The sequence below is a fragment of the Cherax quadricarinatus genome, unplaced genomic scaffold (genome assembly GCF_038502225.1).
Source record: "Cherax quadricarinatus isolate ZL_2023a unplaced genomic scaffold, ASM3850222v1 Contig4581, whole genome shotgun sequence".
NCBI classification, from domain to species: domain Eukaryota; kingdom Metazoa; phylum Arthropoda; class Malacostraca; order Decapoda; family Parastacidae; genus Cherax; species Cherax quadricarinatus.
The window spans coordinates 5,170-20,984 of record NW_027199607.1 but is presented as its reverse complement, the minus strand read 5'-3'; the positions used below and the strand labels follow the sequence as shown (position 1 = coordinate 20,984).

At 39.2% G+C, this 15,815-nt stretch overlaps 1 protein-coding gene across 2 annotated transcripts; it reads left to right on the top strand.

Moving 5' to 3' along the window:
* Positions 1-2,236: 2,236 nt before the first annotated feature.
* Positions 2,237-14,701, top strand: LOC128689298 (probable ATP-dependent RNA helicase DDX47; the record flags this gene model as incomplete). Of its 2 annotated transcripts, none has more annotated exon segments than XM_070081847.1 (7): positions 2,237-2,441; positions 4,427-4,520; positions 6,167-6,307; positions 6,539-6,705; positions 12,070-12,189; positions 12,390-12,506; positions 14,478-14,701. In XM_070081847.1, coding segments are annotated over 7 exon segments (902 nt in total), but the record flags the coding sequence as incomplete, so codon positions are not given.
* Positions 14,702-15,815: the final 1,114 nt, after the last annotated feature.

Genomic DNA, 15,815 nt, shown 5'->3' with positions numbered 1-15,815 from the left:
GAAGCTACAGAAAGGGAGGAGAATGATTTCTTTTATAAATAATATACAGCACCTATTACTGTAACATTCATGTACCTATTACTGTAACATTCATGTACCTATTACTGTAACATTCATGTACCTATTACTGTAACATTCATGTACCTATTACTGTAACATTCATGTACCTATTACTGTAACATTCATGTACCTATTACTGTAACATTCATGTACCTATTACTGTAACATTCATGTACCTATTACTGTAACATTCATGTACCTATTACTGTAACATTCATGTACCTATTACTGTAACATTCATGTACCTATTACTGTAACATTCATGTACCTATTACTGTGATCTGATCCTCTTTTTAAAGTTATTGTAAATAACTCAATTTACCTTATTCCTAGTATATTACCTGGAGGAGGTTACCTGGAGGTTATCCCGGGGATCAACGCCCCCGCGGCCCGGTCCATGACCAGGCCTCCCGATGGATCAGGGCCTGATCAACTAGGCTGTTACTGCTGGCCGCACGCAGTCCGACGTACGAGCCACAGCCCGGCTGATCCGGCACTGACTTTAGGTATCTGTCCAGCTCTCTCTTGAAGGCAGCCAGGGGTTTATTGGCAATTCCCCTAATGCTTGATGGGAGGCTGTTGAACAGTTTTGGGCCCCGGACACTTATGGTGTTTTCTCTTAGTGTACCAATGGCGCCCCTACTTTTTATTGGCGGCATTTTGCATCGCCTGCCCAATCTTTTACTTTCGTAGGGAGTGATTTCTGTGTGCAGATTTGGGACCATTCCTTCCAAGATTTTCCAAGGTCCAAGAATTCCAAGATCCCATTGTATTTTAACTGCTTCTCACATAGTCAAGTTACTTACCATTTTTTAACTGTTAAGGGTTAAATAATAAAATATTACAAAGGACCCCAGTGAAAATAAGTCACCTTGACTTTTTTGGGTTTCCTGGGTAATCTACATATATGTTGCTATGTATGATAATTTATGTGTACCTGTACCTGAATAAGCTTACTTACTAATGACCTTCCCAATGCATCTCAATGACACAAACCTGTTCTGTTTTGCAAATAAGACAACTTTTGTCATTACCCGCTCCCGGACTCTCTCAATAACACTCTTAATGAGGAGCTCATTAAGACAGCAAGACCTTCATGATGCTTGGGAACAGTTCCAAATGTTTAAACTAAATATACTAATTAACGTTCTTACGTTGTAAGACAAAACGAGGGAAAATGCTTAGGTCTGTCCCTTGGTAGCAACTCGAAATTCAGTACCCACATTCAGAACATAACAATGGAAGGTCTCCAAATAAGTAGGCATGTCATTTATTCTTAAACCCATTAATTAAAATATCAAGGACCCCAATAAAAATAATGATGGAAATAAGCCACTCTGTCTGACTTTTTTGGGTTATTCTAGGCAATTTACACTATGTAACACAATTGTACTTATGTGTACTTGTACCTATATTAAAAAGACACCAATAGAAATAAATCAATTTGACTTTTTTTTGGGTTATCCCAGGTTCTCTACATATATGCTGCTACGTATGATAATCTATGTAACTATATTATGTAACCTGCATAAACTTACTTACCTACCTTAATAAACTTATTTGAGTGACTCGTGGCCTGGTAGGCATAAGTTCTCGCTTCACACGCTGAGGGTCCGGGTTCGATTCCGGGCAAGGATATAAATACTGAGCGCGTTTCCTTACACCAGATCTCTATGTTCACCCAACAGTAAAATGGATACCTTGGTATTAGTCGACTGGTGTGGGTTACATCCTCAATCAAAACTGACCGAAATGCCCGAAATGCTCTGCATAGCAAGCGGCTTTTTATATACTAGTATGTCATTGATGTCAGCTAGGCCTGTATACCTTGTACATGTACTTGTAGAAATAAAGATATTATATTATTATTCTTATTATTAATTACTTTTATTTCGTATAAATAAAATTTATCAGTTATCATATTATATCATCTCTTAGGGCTCTGGAAAGCCTGATGTTGTTGACTCACATTGTGTGTTTCCCTCTGGCTCTACCGGGGCTTAAGTAATAGGGAGCTCACCTGACTTAATTGAGAGCTTATTATTTTTGTTTCTCCTTCCGGCGGAAAGCTTGTCTCTCATTATATTTTTTTTTCCTAAGATTTGGGGCAAAATATCTTTTCCGGATCTCTTTTGAAGTCGAGATAAATAAGGAATAAGTTTTAGTAGGCCCTTAACACCCCCAACAATAACAACACGTGTTGTAGTTTTTTCCAGGACGTTCCACGTATTATAAAGATCAAGAAGCAAGATAACTCTCTGGAACCACTCTACAACTCTTATAGCTATTAAAAGGAGCAGCAAGGCTTGAATATCATCACAAATATCTTCAGGAAGAGTAAGATGGAGGAGGAAGAGGCTGCTCTCAGCTTCAAGGATCTGGTAAGAATATTTTTCGCCTTGTTTTTCACATCTTCCCTTCAAGAGAAGTGCTTTTTTTTCCCCTTCAAGGGAAGTTCTCATGATCCAAGTGACTGGAGCTGCCCTTCCTTTCCTTGCATCAAACCTGATTGCCTCCCATTTCCTGTGTTGTAAAACTTCCCCCCCCCCCTCAAAGAAATTTCCTTGATTTTGGTGAAAGGCTCTTGTTCCAAGGAACTGGAACTGTTCCACACAAGAGATTATCGAGAAAAGTACAAGCACACGTAATAGGAGGGGAAATTTTTTTCTGGATCAAGACATAGTTGACAGATATGCAGAAAGTTTGCATAAATCGGGGAGAAATAAGAGTGGGGAGGCATCACAAGTGGTGTTCCACAGGGCTCAGTGTTGGACCCTTTGTTGTTCACAGTTTACATAAACGATATAGATTAAGGAATAAATATCAACATAAGCAAGTTTGCCAATGATTCTAAAATAGGTCGTCAGATAAGTCTCTGTGTCTGACTTTTCTGGGGTTATCCTACGTAATTTACATTATAATAATTGTACTCATGTGTACCTGTGCCAATGTAAAGTTACTTAGAGTGTTATAAGATCTGATAGGTTGATGCAGTGGTCAGAGAAGTGGCAGATGCAGTTTAATGTAGACAAATGTAAGGTTTTAAGCCTGGGAAAAAGAGAATAAATAACCCTGGCACTTATATAAATTGAATAATGTAGATCTCAGTCACTTTGAATTTCAAAAAGATTTAGGAGTTTCTGGTTAGCAGTAATCTAAAGACAAGACAACAGTGCAAAAGTGTTCACAATAAAGCAAATGTAATTCTTGGCTTCATATCAAGAAGTATAAATAATAAAAGTCCTCAGATTTTGGTTCAAGTTGCTGTATCTTTGGTAATCCCTCATTTAGATTATGCTAAGTAGTGGTTTAGTAATTTATATACACTATATGCAACTAAGTAATATAACTAATAATCCTGAGCATGAATGTGATTACATAAACCTATGAAGATTAAAAAAATTCTCAAACAGGCAGTGTTCAGCCCCAGGTCAAGCCAGGCCTATAAGTAGCAGGACAGTGTTCTCACCACTGGTCTGTGCGAGCTTAATAAGATTTATCCAGCTAGATACATTTCTATACACTTCACCCCACAATGGAGGGTCCTTGATGCTGGTGAGGGGCTCTTGATCTAGGGAATTGGATCTGTGCTCCAGTTTCCTGAATTGAACCTGAATACCTTCCATCTCTCCCCCCCCCACATGCACTGTATAATCCTACAGGTTTAGCACTCCCCCATGATTATAATGAGAATCTATACACTTAGGAGATTAACACTGGGCCACTGTGACCATGAATATAAGTGCTAGTGTAGTGAAATATGTTGTACCTAGTTGGATGGATCTAATTAATACAGCATCAAGCAGTGGTGAGAGCACCGGCCTGCTAGTGTTTGCATTATCTTGCCACGAATTCAAACCCTGCTTATTCTGTGAGTTACAGTTTTTGAAAATTCTCTACAAAGTTATAACACATCTTCAAAAATTGTACGAATTTTATTTTATATCTAACCACACTAAAAAGTACAGAACAGAATATCACCTTGTAGCTCAGATTATTGTGACCTGAAGGTTTCCTGTGTTTGTGTAAGTTTCATCTTACCACATCTACATCCAGTTTACTGTCAAGGTTAATACTGGCTTTTTTTCCTTTTCTGCTTAACCAGTCGTCAAAACAAGATTCGTGGTATACATACACCAGAAGGCACACTGCCTTAATTGGGTTATCCTATATTAAACCTGTTTAATGTACCACTGTGTGTGTATGTATGTATATATGTATGTGCCCACAACATCTGTGTGCCCTCAAAGCTGTTGTAAAAGTGTGTACTTTGGTTTGCAATACTGTCTGTAGATTGCCCTGAATAAAAACTACTCACAGAGGTCTTGCACCATTTTCTTAATTTCTCTTATACCTGTAACTGCAGGGTATCATCGATGAGCTGTGTGAAGCGTGTTCTCAGCTGGGATGGAAGGCCCCAACACCTATCCAAAAAGAAGCTATTCCTTTGGCATTAAAAGGTATGTCTTGTCTTCATGGCATCAATAACTTGCAATTAGCAAATAAGATATGAAGCCTCCACCGTGTATAATGAATGACCCTCCCTGTCACAGTTTTTGCTACTGGTCTTGTTCATTACTATTAATTAATTTCAAAAGTTTGTCTGTTTTGCTGCTTAGCCTTAGGTTTGGTGTTATTTGGCTTACATTTACATTTGATGGGTTCCGAGAGTTCTTCTACCTTCCAGACTTGTCTGGTGCTTGTCTGATTAACTAGGCTGTGGCTGCTGGCAGCCCACTGGCCCACATATCCATCACAGCCTGGCTGATCAGGTACCTGATGAAAATGTTTGTCTCGTTTCCTCTTGAAAACTTATTAACTTTATCCAGCAGTGTTTCTGATATATTCTCATGTTAATCACTGATTGAAACTATGTAGAGACAAAACCATAACGCTGCATTGTACCTATTAAATATTTATATATTAAATCTTAGGAATTAAATTTAAAATTTTAATGTAAAAAAGTGAGGCCATACTTATAAAAAAGTTTTCAACAGTAAAGAGCTGGTAAACATCCAGATCCAGCCCATCATCATAACCACACACATTATGGTATTGTTGCAAAAGCAGTCAAATGGGTGGCTGTTGGTGACACCTTACATGAGCCACACACAGTGGGTGCCTATTTTCTGTTTGTGTGGCATTTTTTTTTTTTTACTGCCTTTTATATGTACATATAGTTTTTCTGTTGTAACCTAACCCAACCTAACCTAGCCTAACCCAGCCTAAGCTGATCCAGCCTAATTTAGCAATGGGCTGCAAGCTGTATGTGAAAATGTAATATAGTTATTTGGAAGATGGGTTGCTAAATCAAAACATTAACTTTAAATGGCACCTGAACCATAGATTTTTTTTCAAATCCTTCTGTTAGCAAATTCCACATATTGGTCTTGCATGTAAGAGGTATAGATATCAATAACTGACCAACTGTGTTCACCATTTAACCTCTCATTTTATCCTTATTTCTCAATCAGAAAAGCATGTTGTCCTTGATGGCTGCAGTTCCAGGTCAACTCATCTTCTATATGAAGGAAAATGAGTAATACAGTATAACCTTGGTTTTCATGATTAATCCGTTTGAAAAAGTCTGAAAATAAACCAAATCATATGAAAACTGAAGCAATGTTTCCCATAAGAAATAATGTAATTCCAGTTAATCCGTTCCAGACACCCAAAAATATTAACAAAAAATATATTTTATAGAGAATAACTATAGTTTTACATACAAACTAGGGCATACAAAAACTGAGGTTCCACTGTATACAGACAGAGAGAAAGTTTCTCAGTCCCAGCTTAAAGAACTGAACATTATAGTAATTTGTCCATTATTTTAGGAGAAAGGCTTGGCTGATGGTATCAGTATAACATACATACCTCTACCATGTAAGGCTGTCAGTTCTTGAGGTGTGGATGTTTGATATAATTTGTCTAAATATTTCAAAAGACTGAATGCAGCATGTTGTGAAACAGTTTATTTGAGTGTAATTTGTATACAGTACAGAGTTATTGTACTTTGATTGTGACAACATTTGGTAATAAGTGTGAAAGGTAAAAAATTTAATTAAGCTGATTTTATTCTCAGATAAAGATGTCATTGGTTTGGCAGAAACTGGTTCTGGAAAAACAGGAGCATTTGGACTTCCTCTGCTTCAGGCTTTAATAGCTCGACCACAGCGGCTCTTTGCACTTATTCTCACACCAACTCGAGAATTGGCCTTCCAGATTAAGGAACAGTTTGATGCTTTGGGTAAATTAGTTTCCTATTGATTGACTTTAGCTTTGTCATCTTTAGCATCCAAATTTTCAATTTGCCAAGTACAGTAGAAGTTTATTAAGTGGTTTCATTAATATGTACTAGTATTTTCAGAGGTCAATTAATGTTAGCCTAATCTGCCTGGAATTTAACATTTCCATTCTTTAATTTAAAGTATATGTACTTAAGAGATTTTTGTTTTGCATTTTTGTTCTTCTAAAACAGGTAAAGCAATCGGTGTAACCTGCGTAGTTGTCGTAGGAGGGATAGATATGACTCAGCAGGCAGTGGAGCTGGGAAAACGGCCTCACATAATTGTTGCTACACCTGGGCGTCTTGTGGACCACCTCGAAAAGACAAAGGGTTTTAACCTCAAAGCCCTAAAGTACCTGGTAAGAATTTTTTTTATTTACTGTATCTACCATAGGTGTATGTTCCTCAGTTCTTGTTCATGTGAAAATGTAAAGAAACGAATTAACTCTGCTGACTCTAATGGATTGCAAAACCTGCTGTAGATGCTTTCATTGGTACTCTTGATACTGTACAGCATTAAACATCATCTAGTTGCAGTCTCTGTGGCCTCAGGTAGTCATGTTACAATAATGAATAATAATAGAAATATATTTTAATTGCATGTTTATAATTGTTTTAGCATTTGTATGTACAATAAAAAGCTTAGTTTGCAAACTGGATATGTATAAACACATGAATACCATGATGAACAATAATTCTGCAATAAAGTATTCATCATGTAAAGCAGCATGTTACATGCTACTGTATATTTATTAATGACATACATAATATCTCCATAGGGAAGTGGAGAAGAATCCTTCCTCTGTAAGCCATGCATGTCATAAGAGACAACTAAAATGCCAGGAGCAAGGGGCTAGTAACCCCTTTCCCTGTATAAATTACTAAATGTAAAAAGAAAAACTTTTGCTTTTCTTTGTGGGTCACCCTGCCTTGGTGAGATACGGCTGGTGCACTGAAAAAAAAAAATACATGTATATACATTACTTCTTATATGTTGTAAAAGAAGTAAATGCTAGGGTGTTCGGGAGAGGGGTGGGATTAAATTATGGGGAATTAAATACAAAATGGGAAGTGACAGTTATTTTTTGCTGATGATACTGTGCTCATGGGAGATTCTAAAGAAAAACTGCAGAGGTTAGTGGATGAAGTTGAGAGTGTGTGTAAAGGTAGAAAGTTGAAAGTGAACATAGAAAAGAGTAAGGTGATGACGGTATCAAATGATTTAGATAAAGAAAAATTGGATATCAAATTGGGGAGGAGGAGTATGGAAGAAGTGAATGTTTTCAGATACAGTGGACCCCCGCCTTACGATATTAATCCGTTCCTGAGAGTTCATCGTAAGCCGAAATTATCGTAAGGCGAATTAATTTTCTCCATAAGAAATAATGGAAATCAAATTAATCCGTTCAAGACACCCCAAAGTATAACAAAAAAATTTTACCATATGAAATATTAATTTTAATACACACAAACTGAAGAAGACATCCACAATCACTACTCTACTAAGAATAGAATGCATGACACTTACCTTTATTGAAGATCTGGTGATGATTGATGGGATGGGAGGAGGGGAGAGTGTGGAAGTTATTGTTTAGAATGGGAATCCCCTTCCATTAGGACTTGAGGTAGCAAGTCCTTTTCCGGGGTTACTTCCCTTCTTGTAATGCCACTAAGACCAGCTTGAGAGTCACTGGACCTCTGTCGCACAACAAATGTCCATAGAGGTTTGTACCTCCCGTTCCTTTAAGACTTGCCTAAAATGGGCCACAACATTGTCATCGTAATAGTCACCAGCACAGCTTGCAGTAGCTGTGTTAGGGTGATTTTCATCCATTAAGGTTTGCACTTCAACCCACTTTGCACAAATTTCCTTAATCTTTGAAGTAGGCACAATGGATTCCGCAACTGGCATAGGCTTCGAGAGGGTTAGCCCCAAACCCTTCAAAATCTTTCTTAATTTCCATACTAATTCTCACCCGTCTAAGTTCCTAAAAGATGGTGCTTCTGAACTGTCAATCCCTATTGCTCACATAATAAATCTATCAATCACCACTAATACCGTACCGGAGGGGTTCAAGGAGGCCAGAGTTACTCCTATCTTCAAGAAAAATAATAGGTCTGATGTAAGCAACTATAGACCTGTTAGTATACTCAGTATAATATCTAAAATTCTAGAGAGGGCGGTGTATTCTCAAGTAGTTAAGTACCTTAATGACAACAGCATTCTCCATAGCTATCAATCGGGCTTTAGAAGATCCTACTCAACCGATACCTCCCTTATTAATCTGATGGATTACCTGAGAACTGAAATGTCAAAAGGGAACCTCATAGGTATGGTAACCTTAGACCTGCAAAAGGCCTTCGATACTGTCAACCACAATATATTATGTAAGAAACTTCAAGCTATCGGTATAGGTTCTGTAGACTGGTTTAAGTCCTACCTTAACGGAATCAGAACCCCTGCCGATAACATGTGGAGTTCCCCAAGGTAGTATTCTGGGTCCCTTACTATTCTTATGTTATGTCAATGATATGCCTATCAGTGTCAAGTGCAAACTCCTACTGTATGCAGATGACAGTGCTCTGTTAGTGACAGGTAAAGACCCACAAGATATTGCTAATGTTTTAACACTGGAACTGGAGTCCTGCAGCAAATGGTTAGTAGACAACAAACTATCATTACACCTAGGGAAAACTGAAGCCATTCTCTTTGGAACGAAACATAAACTGAGAAGGGTAAATAATTTTAATGTTCAGTGTAATGGGGAGTCCATCACTTTGGTTTCATCAGTAAAATATCTGGGAATCCCCTTTGACCCATGCATGTCAGGAGAATTGATAGGGAACAGTATAGTAAAGAAAGCGAATGCCAGACTGAAGTTCCTGTATAGACAAGCACAGTGTCTACCTACTGAGGCTCGCAGGACCCTATGTCTAGCCCTTATACAATGCCATATGGATTACGCTTGCTCTTCATGGTACTCTGCCTTGACAAAAAAACTGAAAGATAGACTGCAAATCACCCAGAACAAAATTGTAAGATTCATCCTGGGGCTGGGACCAAGAGAACATGTAGGCCAGGATGAATTACAGCAGTTGGATATGCTGAATGTTGAAGACAGAGTAAAACAACTGAAGCTAAATCATGTTTATAAAATTGCTCACGAACAGTGTCCAGAATATCTTGCTGTCAATTTTGTCAAGGTTGGGAACCAAACAACTTTGTAGTACCCACAGTCAGTGGCCAGGCGTCAAACACCTTTTATTGTACAGCAATAAAGGAATGGAACAGACTACCCGCACATGCCAAAGCCAGTCATAGCATGAACCAGTTCAAGAAGACTGCCAAAAAGTGTCTGATGAATGAAGCTACAGAAAGGGAGGGGAATGATTTTCTATTTTTTAGCTAAAATACGTGTAAATTTTACCTTATTCCTAGTAATGACCCTCGTATTGTAGATAGTCTTAATGACCCTCGTGTAGTAGATAGTCTTTTTAGTATGATAATAAGATGTTATCTTCATTGTAGAATAATAAGAAAATATTATAACCTTTATATTATAATAATAAGGTAAAAGGACCCCAATGGAAATAAGTCACTCTGTCTGACTTTTTTGGGTTATCCTAGGTTCTCTACACATATGCTGCTATGTATGATAATTCTTCTTTCTTTCAACACACCGGCCGTATCCCACCGAGGCGAGGTGGCCCAAAAGGAAAAACAAAGGTTTCTCCTTTCACATTTAGTAATATATACAGGAGAAGGGGTTACTAGCCCCTTGCTCCTGGCATTTTAGTCGCCTCTTACAACACGCATAGCTTACGGAGGAAGAATTCTGTTCCACTTCCCCATGGAGATAAGAGGAAATAAACAAGAACAAGAGCTAGTAAGAAAATAGAAGAAAACCCAGAGGGGTGTGTATACATATGCTTGTACATGTACGTATAGTGTGACCTAAGTGTAAGCAGAAGTAGCAAGACGTACCTGAAACCTTGCATGTTTATGAGACAGAAAAAACACCAGCCAACCTACCATCGTGTAAAACAATTACAGGCTTACGTTTTACACTCACTTGGCAGGACGGTAGTACCTCCCTGGGTGGTTGCTGTCTACCAACCTACTACCTAGGTTATTTTGCAGTTACAAGCACAAAAAACACTGGGATAAGGTGAAATGTACCGAATGTATGCGTGGCTGCGACTGCACTGGCTGGCTTGTAAACACTGGCACCCACGGGGCAGCTGAGGCCACACGTGGGATGCATCCCGGACGAATCACGTAAGGGGAGTTTTTTATTGTGAAGCGAGGCAAAATTTTTACGTTCAAATGCTTCGTATGGCGGATTTAACGTAACGCGATGCGTTCGTAAGGCGGGGGTCCACTGTATTTGGGAGTTGACGTATCAGCGGATGGATTTATGAAGGATGAGGTTAATCATACAATTGATGAATGAAAAAAGGTGAGTGGTGCATTGAGGTATATGTGGAGACAAAGAATGTTATCTATGGAGGCAAAGAAGGGAATGTATGAAAGTACAGTGGACCCCCGGTTAACGATATTTTTTCACTCCAGAAGTATGTTCAGGTGCCAGTACTGACCGAATTTGTTCCCATAAGGAATATTGTGAAGTAGATTAGTCCATTTCAGACCCCCAAACATACACGTACAAACGCACTTACATAAATACACTTACATAATTGGTCACATTCGGAGGTGATCGTTATGCGGGGGTCCACTGTATAGTGGGTTGTAAATGCTGCAGCGAAGAGGCGGTTGGAGGCAGTGGAGATGTCCTGTCTAAGATCAATGTGTGGTGTAAATATTAAGCAGAAAATTTGGAGTGCGGAAATTAGGAGAAGGTGTGGAGTTAATAAAAGTATTAGTCAGAGGGCTGAAGAAGGGATGTTGAGGTGGTTTGGTCATTTAGAGAGAATGGATCAAAGTAGAATGACATGGAGAGCGTATAAATTTGTAGGGGAAGGAAGGCGGGGTAGGGGTCGTCCTCGAAAAGGTTGGAGGGAGGGGTAAAGGAGGTTTTGTGGGAGAGGGGCTTGGACTTCCAGCAAGCGTGTGTGTGTGTGTCAGATAGGAGTGAATGGAGACAAATGGAATTTGTTACCTGATGAGCTGCTGGAGTGTGAGCAGGGTAATATTTAGTTAAGGGATTCAGGGAAACCGGTGATTTTATTTAGCCGGACTTGAGTCCTGGAAATGGGAAGCACAATGCCTGCACTTTAAAGGAGGGGTTTGGGATATTGGCAGTTTGAAGGGATATGTTGTGTATTCTTTTTACGTATATACAGTGGACCCCCGCATGACGATCACCTCCGAATGCGACCAATTATGTAAGTGTATTTATGTAAGTGCGTTTGTACGTGTATGTTTGGGGGTCTGAAATGGACTAATCTACTTCACAATATTCCTTATGGGAACAAATTCGGTCAGTACTGGCACCTGAACATACTTCTGGAGTGAAAAAATATCGTTAACCGGGGGTCCACTGTACTTCTAAACTGTTGTATTCTGAGCTCTGCAAAAACAGTGATTATGTGTAAGTGAGTTGAAAGTGTTGAATGATGATGAAAGTATTTTCTTTTTGGGGATTTTCTTTCTTTTTGGGTCACCCTGCCTCGGTGGGAGACGGCCGACTTGTTAAAAAAAAAAAAAAGATACACTTTATATATGCTGCTTTCATACGAGCTAACCCTTTAATTTTCTGAAGGTAATGGATGAGGCAGATCGCATCCTTAACTTGGATTTTGAAGAAGAGGTGGACAAAATATTGAAAGTGTTGCCCCGTGAGAGACGCACAATGCTCTTCTCTGCCACCATGACCAGCAAGGTAATAGTTGATGCTGCATACACTTACTGAATCTTAACAATGCTGAAATAACCTACATAAATGACTTAGATACTGTTTACTGAGTTTTATTGGTTTAATATTTTTTCTTCATTAAAGGTTTGTTTTATAATGTATTGCTGAACATTATTCTATTCTAAGTTGCCCAGTAAATTTTCAAGTAGTTCGTGTTTTTTTAACAGGTAAACAAACTTCAACGAGCACATCTGAAAGAGCCTGTGAAGGTGGAAGTGTCATCCAAGTACCAGACCGTGACCAAGTTACAGCAGTATATGCTCTTTATTCCTTGTAAACATAAAGTAAGTTGTGCATGCTCTAGACTAATTAAATAAACAAATTTCCATAAAAAATCTTTTGATTATCAAGTGTGTTTAACTCTTGCACTCTAAAAACAGTATTCTAATATTGGGGAGGAGGAGTATGGAAGAAGTGAATGTTTTCAGATATTTGGGAGTTGACGTGTCAGCGGATGGATTTATGAAGGATGAGGTTAATCATAGAATTGATGAAGAAAAAAAGGTGAGTGGTGCATTGAGGTATATGTGGAGACCAAGAATGTTATCTATGGAGGCAAAGAAGGGAATGTATGAAAGTATAGTAGTACCAACACTCTTATATGGGTGTGAAGCTTGGGTTGTAAATGCCGCAGCGAAGAGGCGGTTGGAGGCAGTGGAGATGTCCTGTCTAAGGGCAATGTGTGGTGTGAATATTATGCAGAAAATTCGGAGTTGGGAAATTAGGAGAAGGTGTGGCGTTATTAAAAGTATTAGTCAGAGGGCTGAAGAGGGGTTGTTGAGGTGGTTTGGTCATTTAGAGAGAATGGATCAAAGTAGAATGACATGGAGAGCGTATAAATCTGTAGGGGGAGGAAGGCGGGGTAGGGGTCGTCCTTGAAAAGGTTGGAGGGACAGGGTAAAGGAGGTTTTGTGGGAGAGGGGCTTGGACTTCCAGCAAGCGTGCATGAGCGTGTTAGGAGTGAATGGAGACGAATGGTATTTGGGACCTGACGATCTGTTGGAGTGTGAGCAGGGTAATATTTAGTGAAGGGATTCAGGGAAACCGGTTATTTTTATATAGCCGGACTTGAGTCCTGGAAATGAGAAGTACAATGCCTGCACTTTAAAGGAGGGGTTTGGGATATTGGCAGTTTGGAGGGATATGTTGTGTATTCTTTATACGTAGTATATGCTTCTAAACTGTTGCATTCTGAGCACCTCTGCAAAAACAGTGATTATGTGTGAGTGAGGTGAAAGTGTTGAATGATGAAAGTATTTTCTTTTCGGGGATTTTCTTTTTTTGGGTCGCCCTGCCTTGGTGGGAGACGGCTGACTTGCTGAAAAAAAAAAAATAACTACTGCCTTTATATTAAAAAATTTGCAAAAATACTACCACATACGTTTTGGGGGCAAATGTGAGATCTCGCCTTTAGTTTTCTGTGTACAAACAGACATATGTGCCATCCTTTGGCAGTTTTGCAAAAGAAATTTTGGATGGCAGTTTCCCCATTCAATAAATTTTCACCAGTATTGTCGCAGATTTTGGTGTGGTTTTGGGTTTCTCATGCTTTGTATTTTATTGCATTTGCTGCTCTATCAGTGAAAATGAGTGATTACTTTGAGAGAGTAATTGATTGCGTTTTCAATATCTGAGTTGGGCTTACTGAGATTCTGCACTATCTAATGAAGAAACAATGACTTTACAGCACTTCGTTTTACAGTGTTTCACTAACACAGGAGTTTTCAGTTATACACATTCTTCATTTATTCGGACTTCCTATAATAATTACAGTAACTCAGTATAAGTTAAGGACGAAAATATTTTAAAGTAATTTATGTACTGTATATACATTTTTTAGGCCTAGCTCTACTGCTCATTTAATATATGATAGTGTAAACATGTCATCAGGCTTTTATATGCATATGAAAGTGATAAAAGACTGTTTCACTTCTCAGTGATTTTTTGTTTTACAGCAGTAGCCCGGAGCCTGACCTGCTGTATAAGCACAGCCTGCCTGTACAGTATATAATGCAGAAATAGCAGCTTCTAGGCATTAAAGTTAGGAACTTGATGAAATGGTGAATAAAGGTGTAGCTTAATGCATAAATTTAATATTGCTATTTACAATAAGATTTTGTATTAACTTCTCTAACAAACGGTAAATGTAATTAAAGGTGTATATCGGTTATGTGCATTCTTTATGGTGTGTATAAGTACCTTTAAATGACATTTTCTATGAATTATTGTCATGGACCATAATAACATCTTTGCAGCACATGTATCTGGCATACATCTTAAATGAAATTGGAAACCAGGCTGTTATTGTCTTTTGTGCCACTCAGCAGTCAACCCTCAAAACTGCACTAATGCTGCGAAACCTTGGATTCACTGCTATTCCATTGTATGGCAAAATGTCACAGAACAAACGTCTGGGAGCACTAAATAAGTTCAAAGTAAAAGAAAGATCTATTCTTCTTGCAACAGATGTGGCCTCAAGGTAAGCTTTTTTTGTTTACACTTGCCAGTACAGTGGACCCCCGCTTAACGATCACCTCCAAATGCGACCAATTATGTAAGTGTATTTATGTAAGTGCGTTTGTACGTGTATGTTTGGGGGTCTGAAATGGACTAATCTACTTCACAATATTCCTTATGGGAAAAAATTCGGTCAGTACTGGCACCTGAACATACTACTGGAATGAAAAAAGTTCGTTAACCGGGGGTCCACTGTATTTATAGTTCGGGATACATAAATACACACATTAATAAATTAAGTAACATTTAAAATATATTACAGTCAACTGTTTCTCACGACACTTATCCGGTCGAGGCCAGTCACATGACACTATTCAGTGTACACTACAACCAGGCCATCTTCAGTGTCCCACGACACCCTTTTCATCTCAGTGTTCCACTACGGTCCTGTGCATATCTCAGTGTTCCACTCCATCATACGTTCCTAAGTGTCACACTACGGTCCTGGCCCAGTTCAGTGTAACACTCCAACCTTTTCTTCATGTAATGTCCCACCAAACAGCATCTGATGATTCCGGCCCACAGTTGATCAGCGTAGACGGTGAGTCCACAGACATCACCGGTAGTCCAGTAAATCCTCTCCAAAGGCGGTTGACACACCGCTAGCCGAACACCATGCTGCAAGCTCACTGAATGCGGCCGTCAAGTAACTGAGGCCAACAGACTCAGTGAGCTGCGGTGAGCGGTTCTTCTAACGCCAGTAGATAGGTACGATTCGGTGGTCAGGTACCTACTGCATAGACGTGTACCCTGAGGAGTTCAGGTACTTAATGTTGAAGCCAGTAGACGTGTACCCTTAGGTGTGCAGGTACCTACTGCTTAGGTGCGTATCCTGAGGCTCTCAGGTACATACTGTTACTAAAGCCAGTAGACTGTACCCTTAGGTGGTCATGGACCTACTGCTTAGATGTGCACCGTGAGGCACTCAGGAACTTACTGATCTAAGGCCGGCTCAGCAGCCCCCACATTGGGTTTGATGACGTACCCAGTGGTACTGCCGGCCGGCAGGTTAACTATTTAACCGCTAGTTTGGCAGGGGCCGCAACACCCCCACCACAAAAGGACCGACACACAAA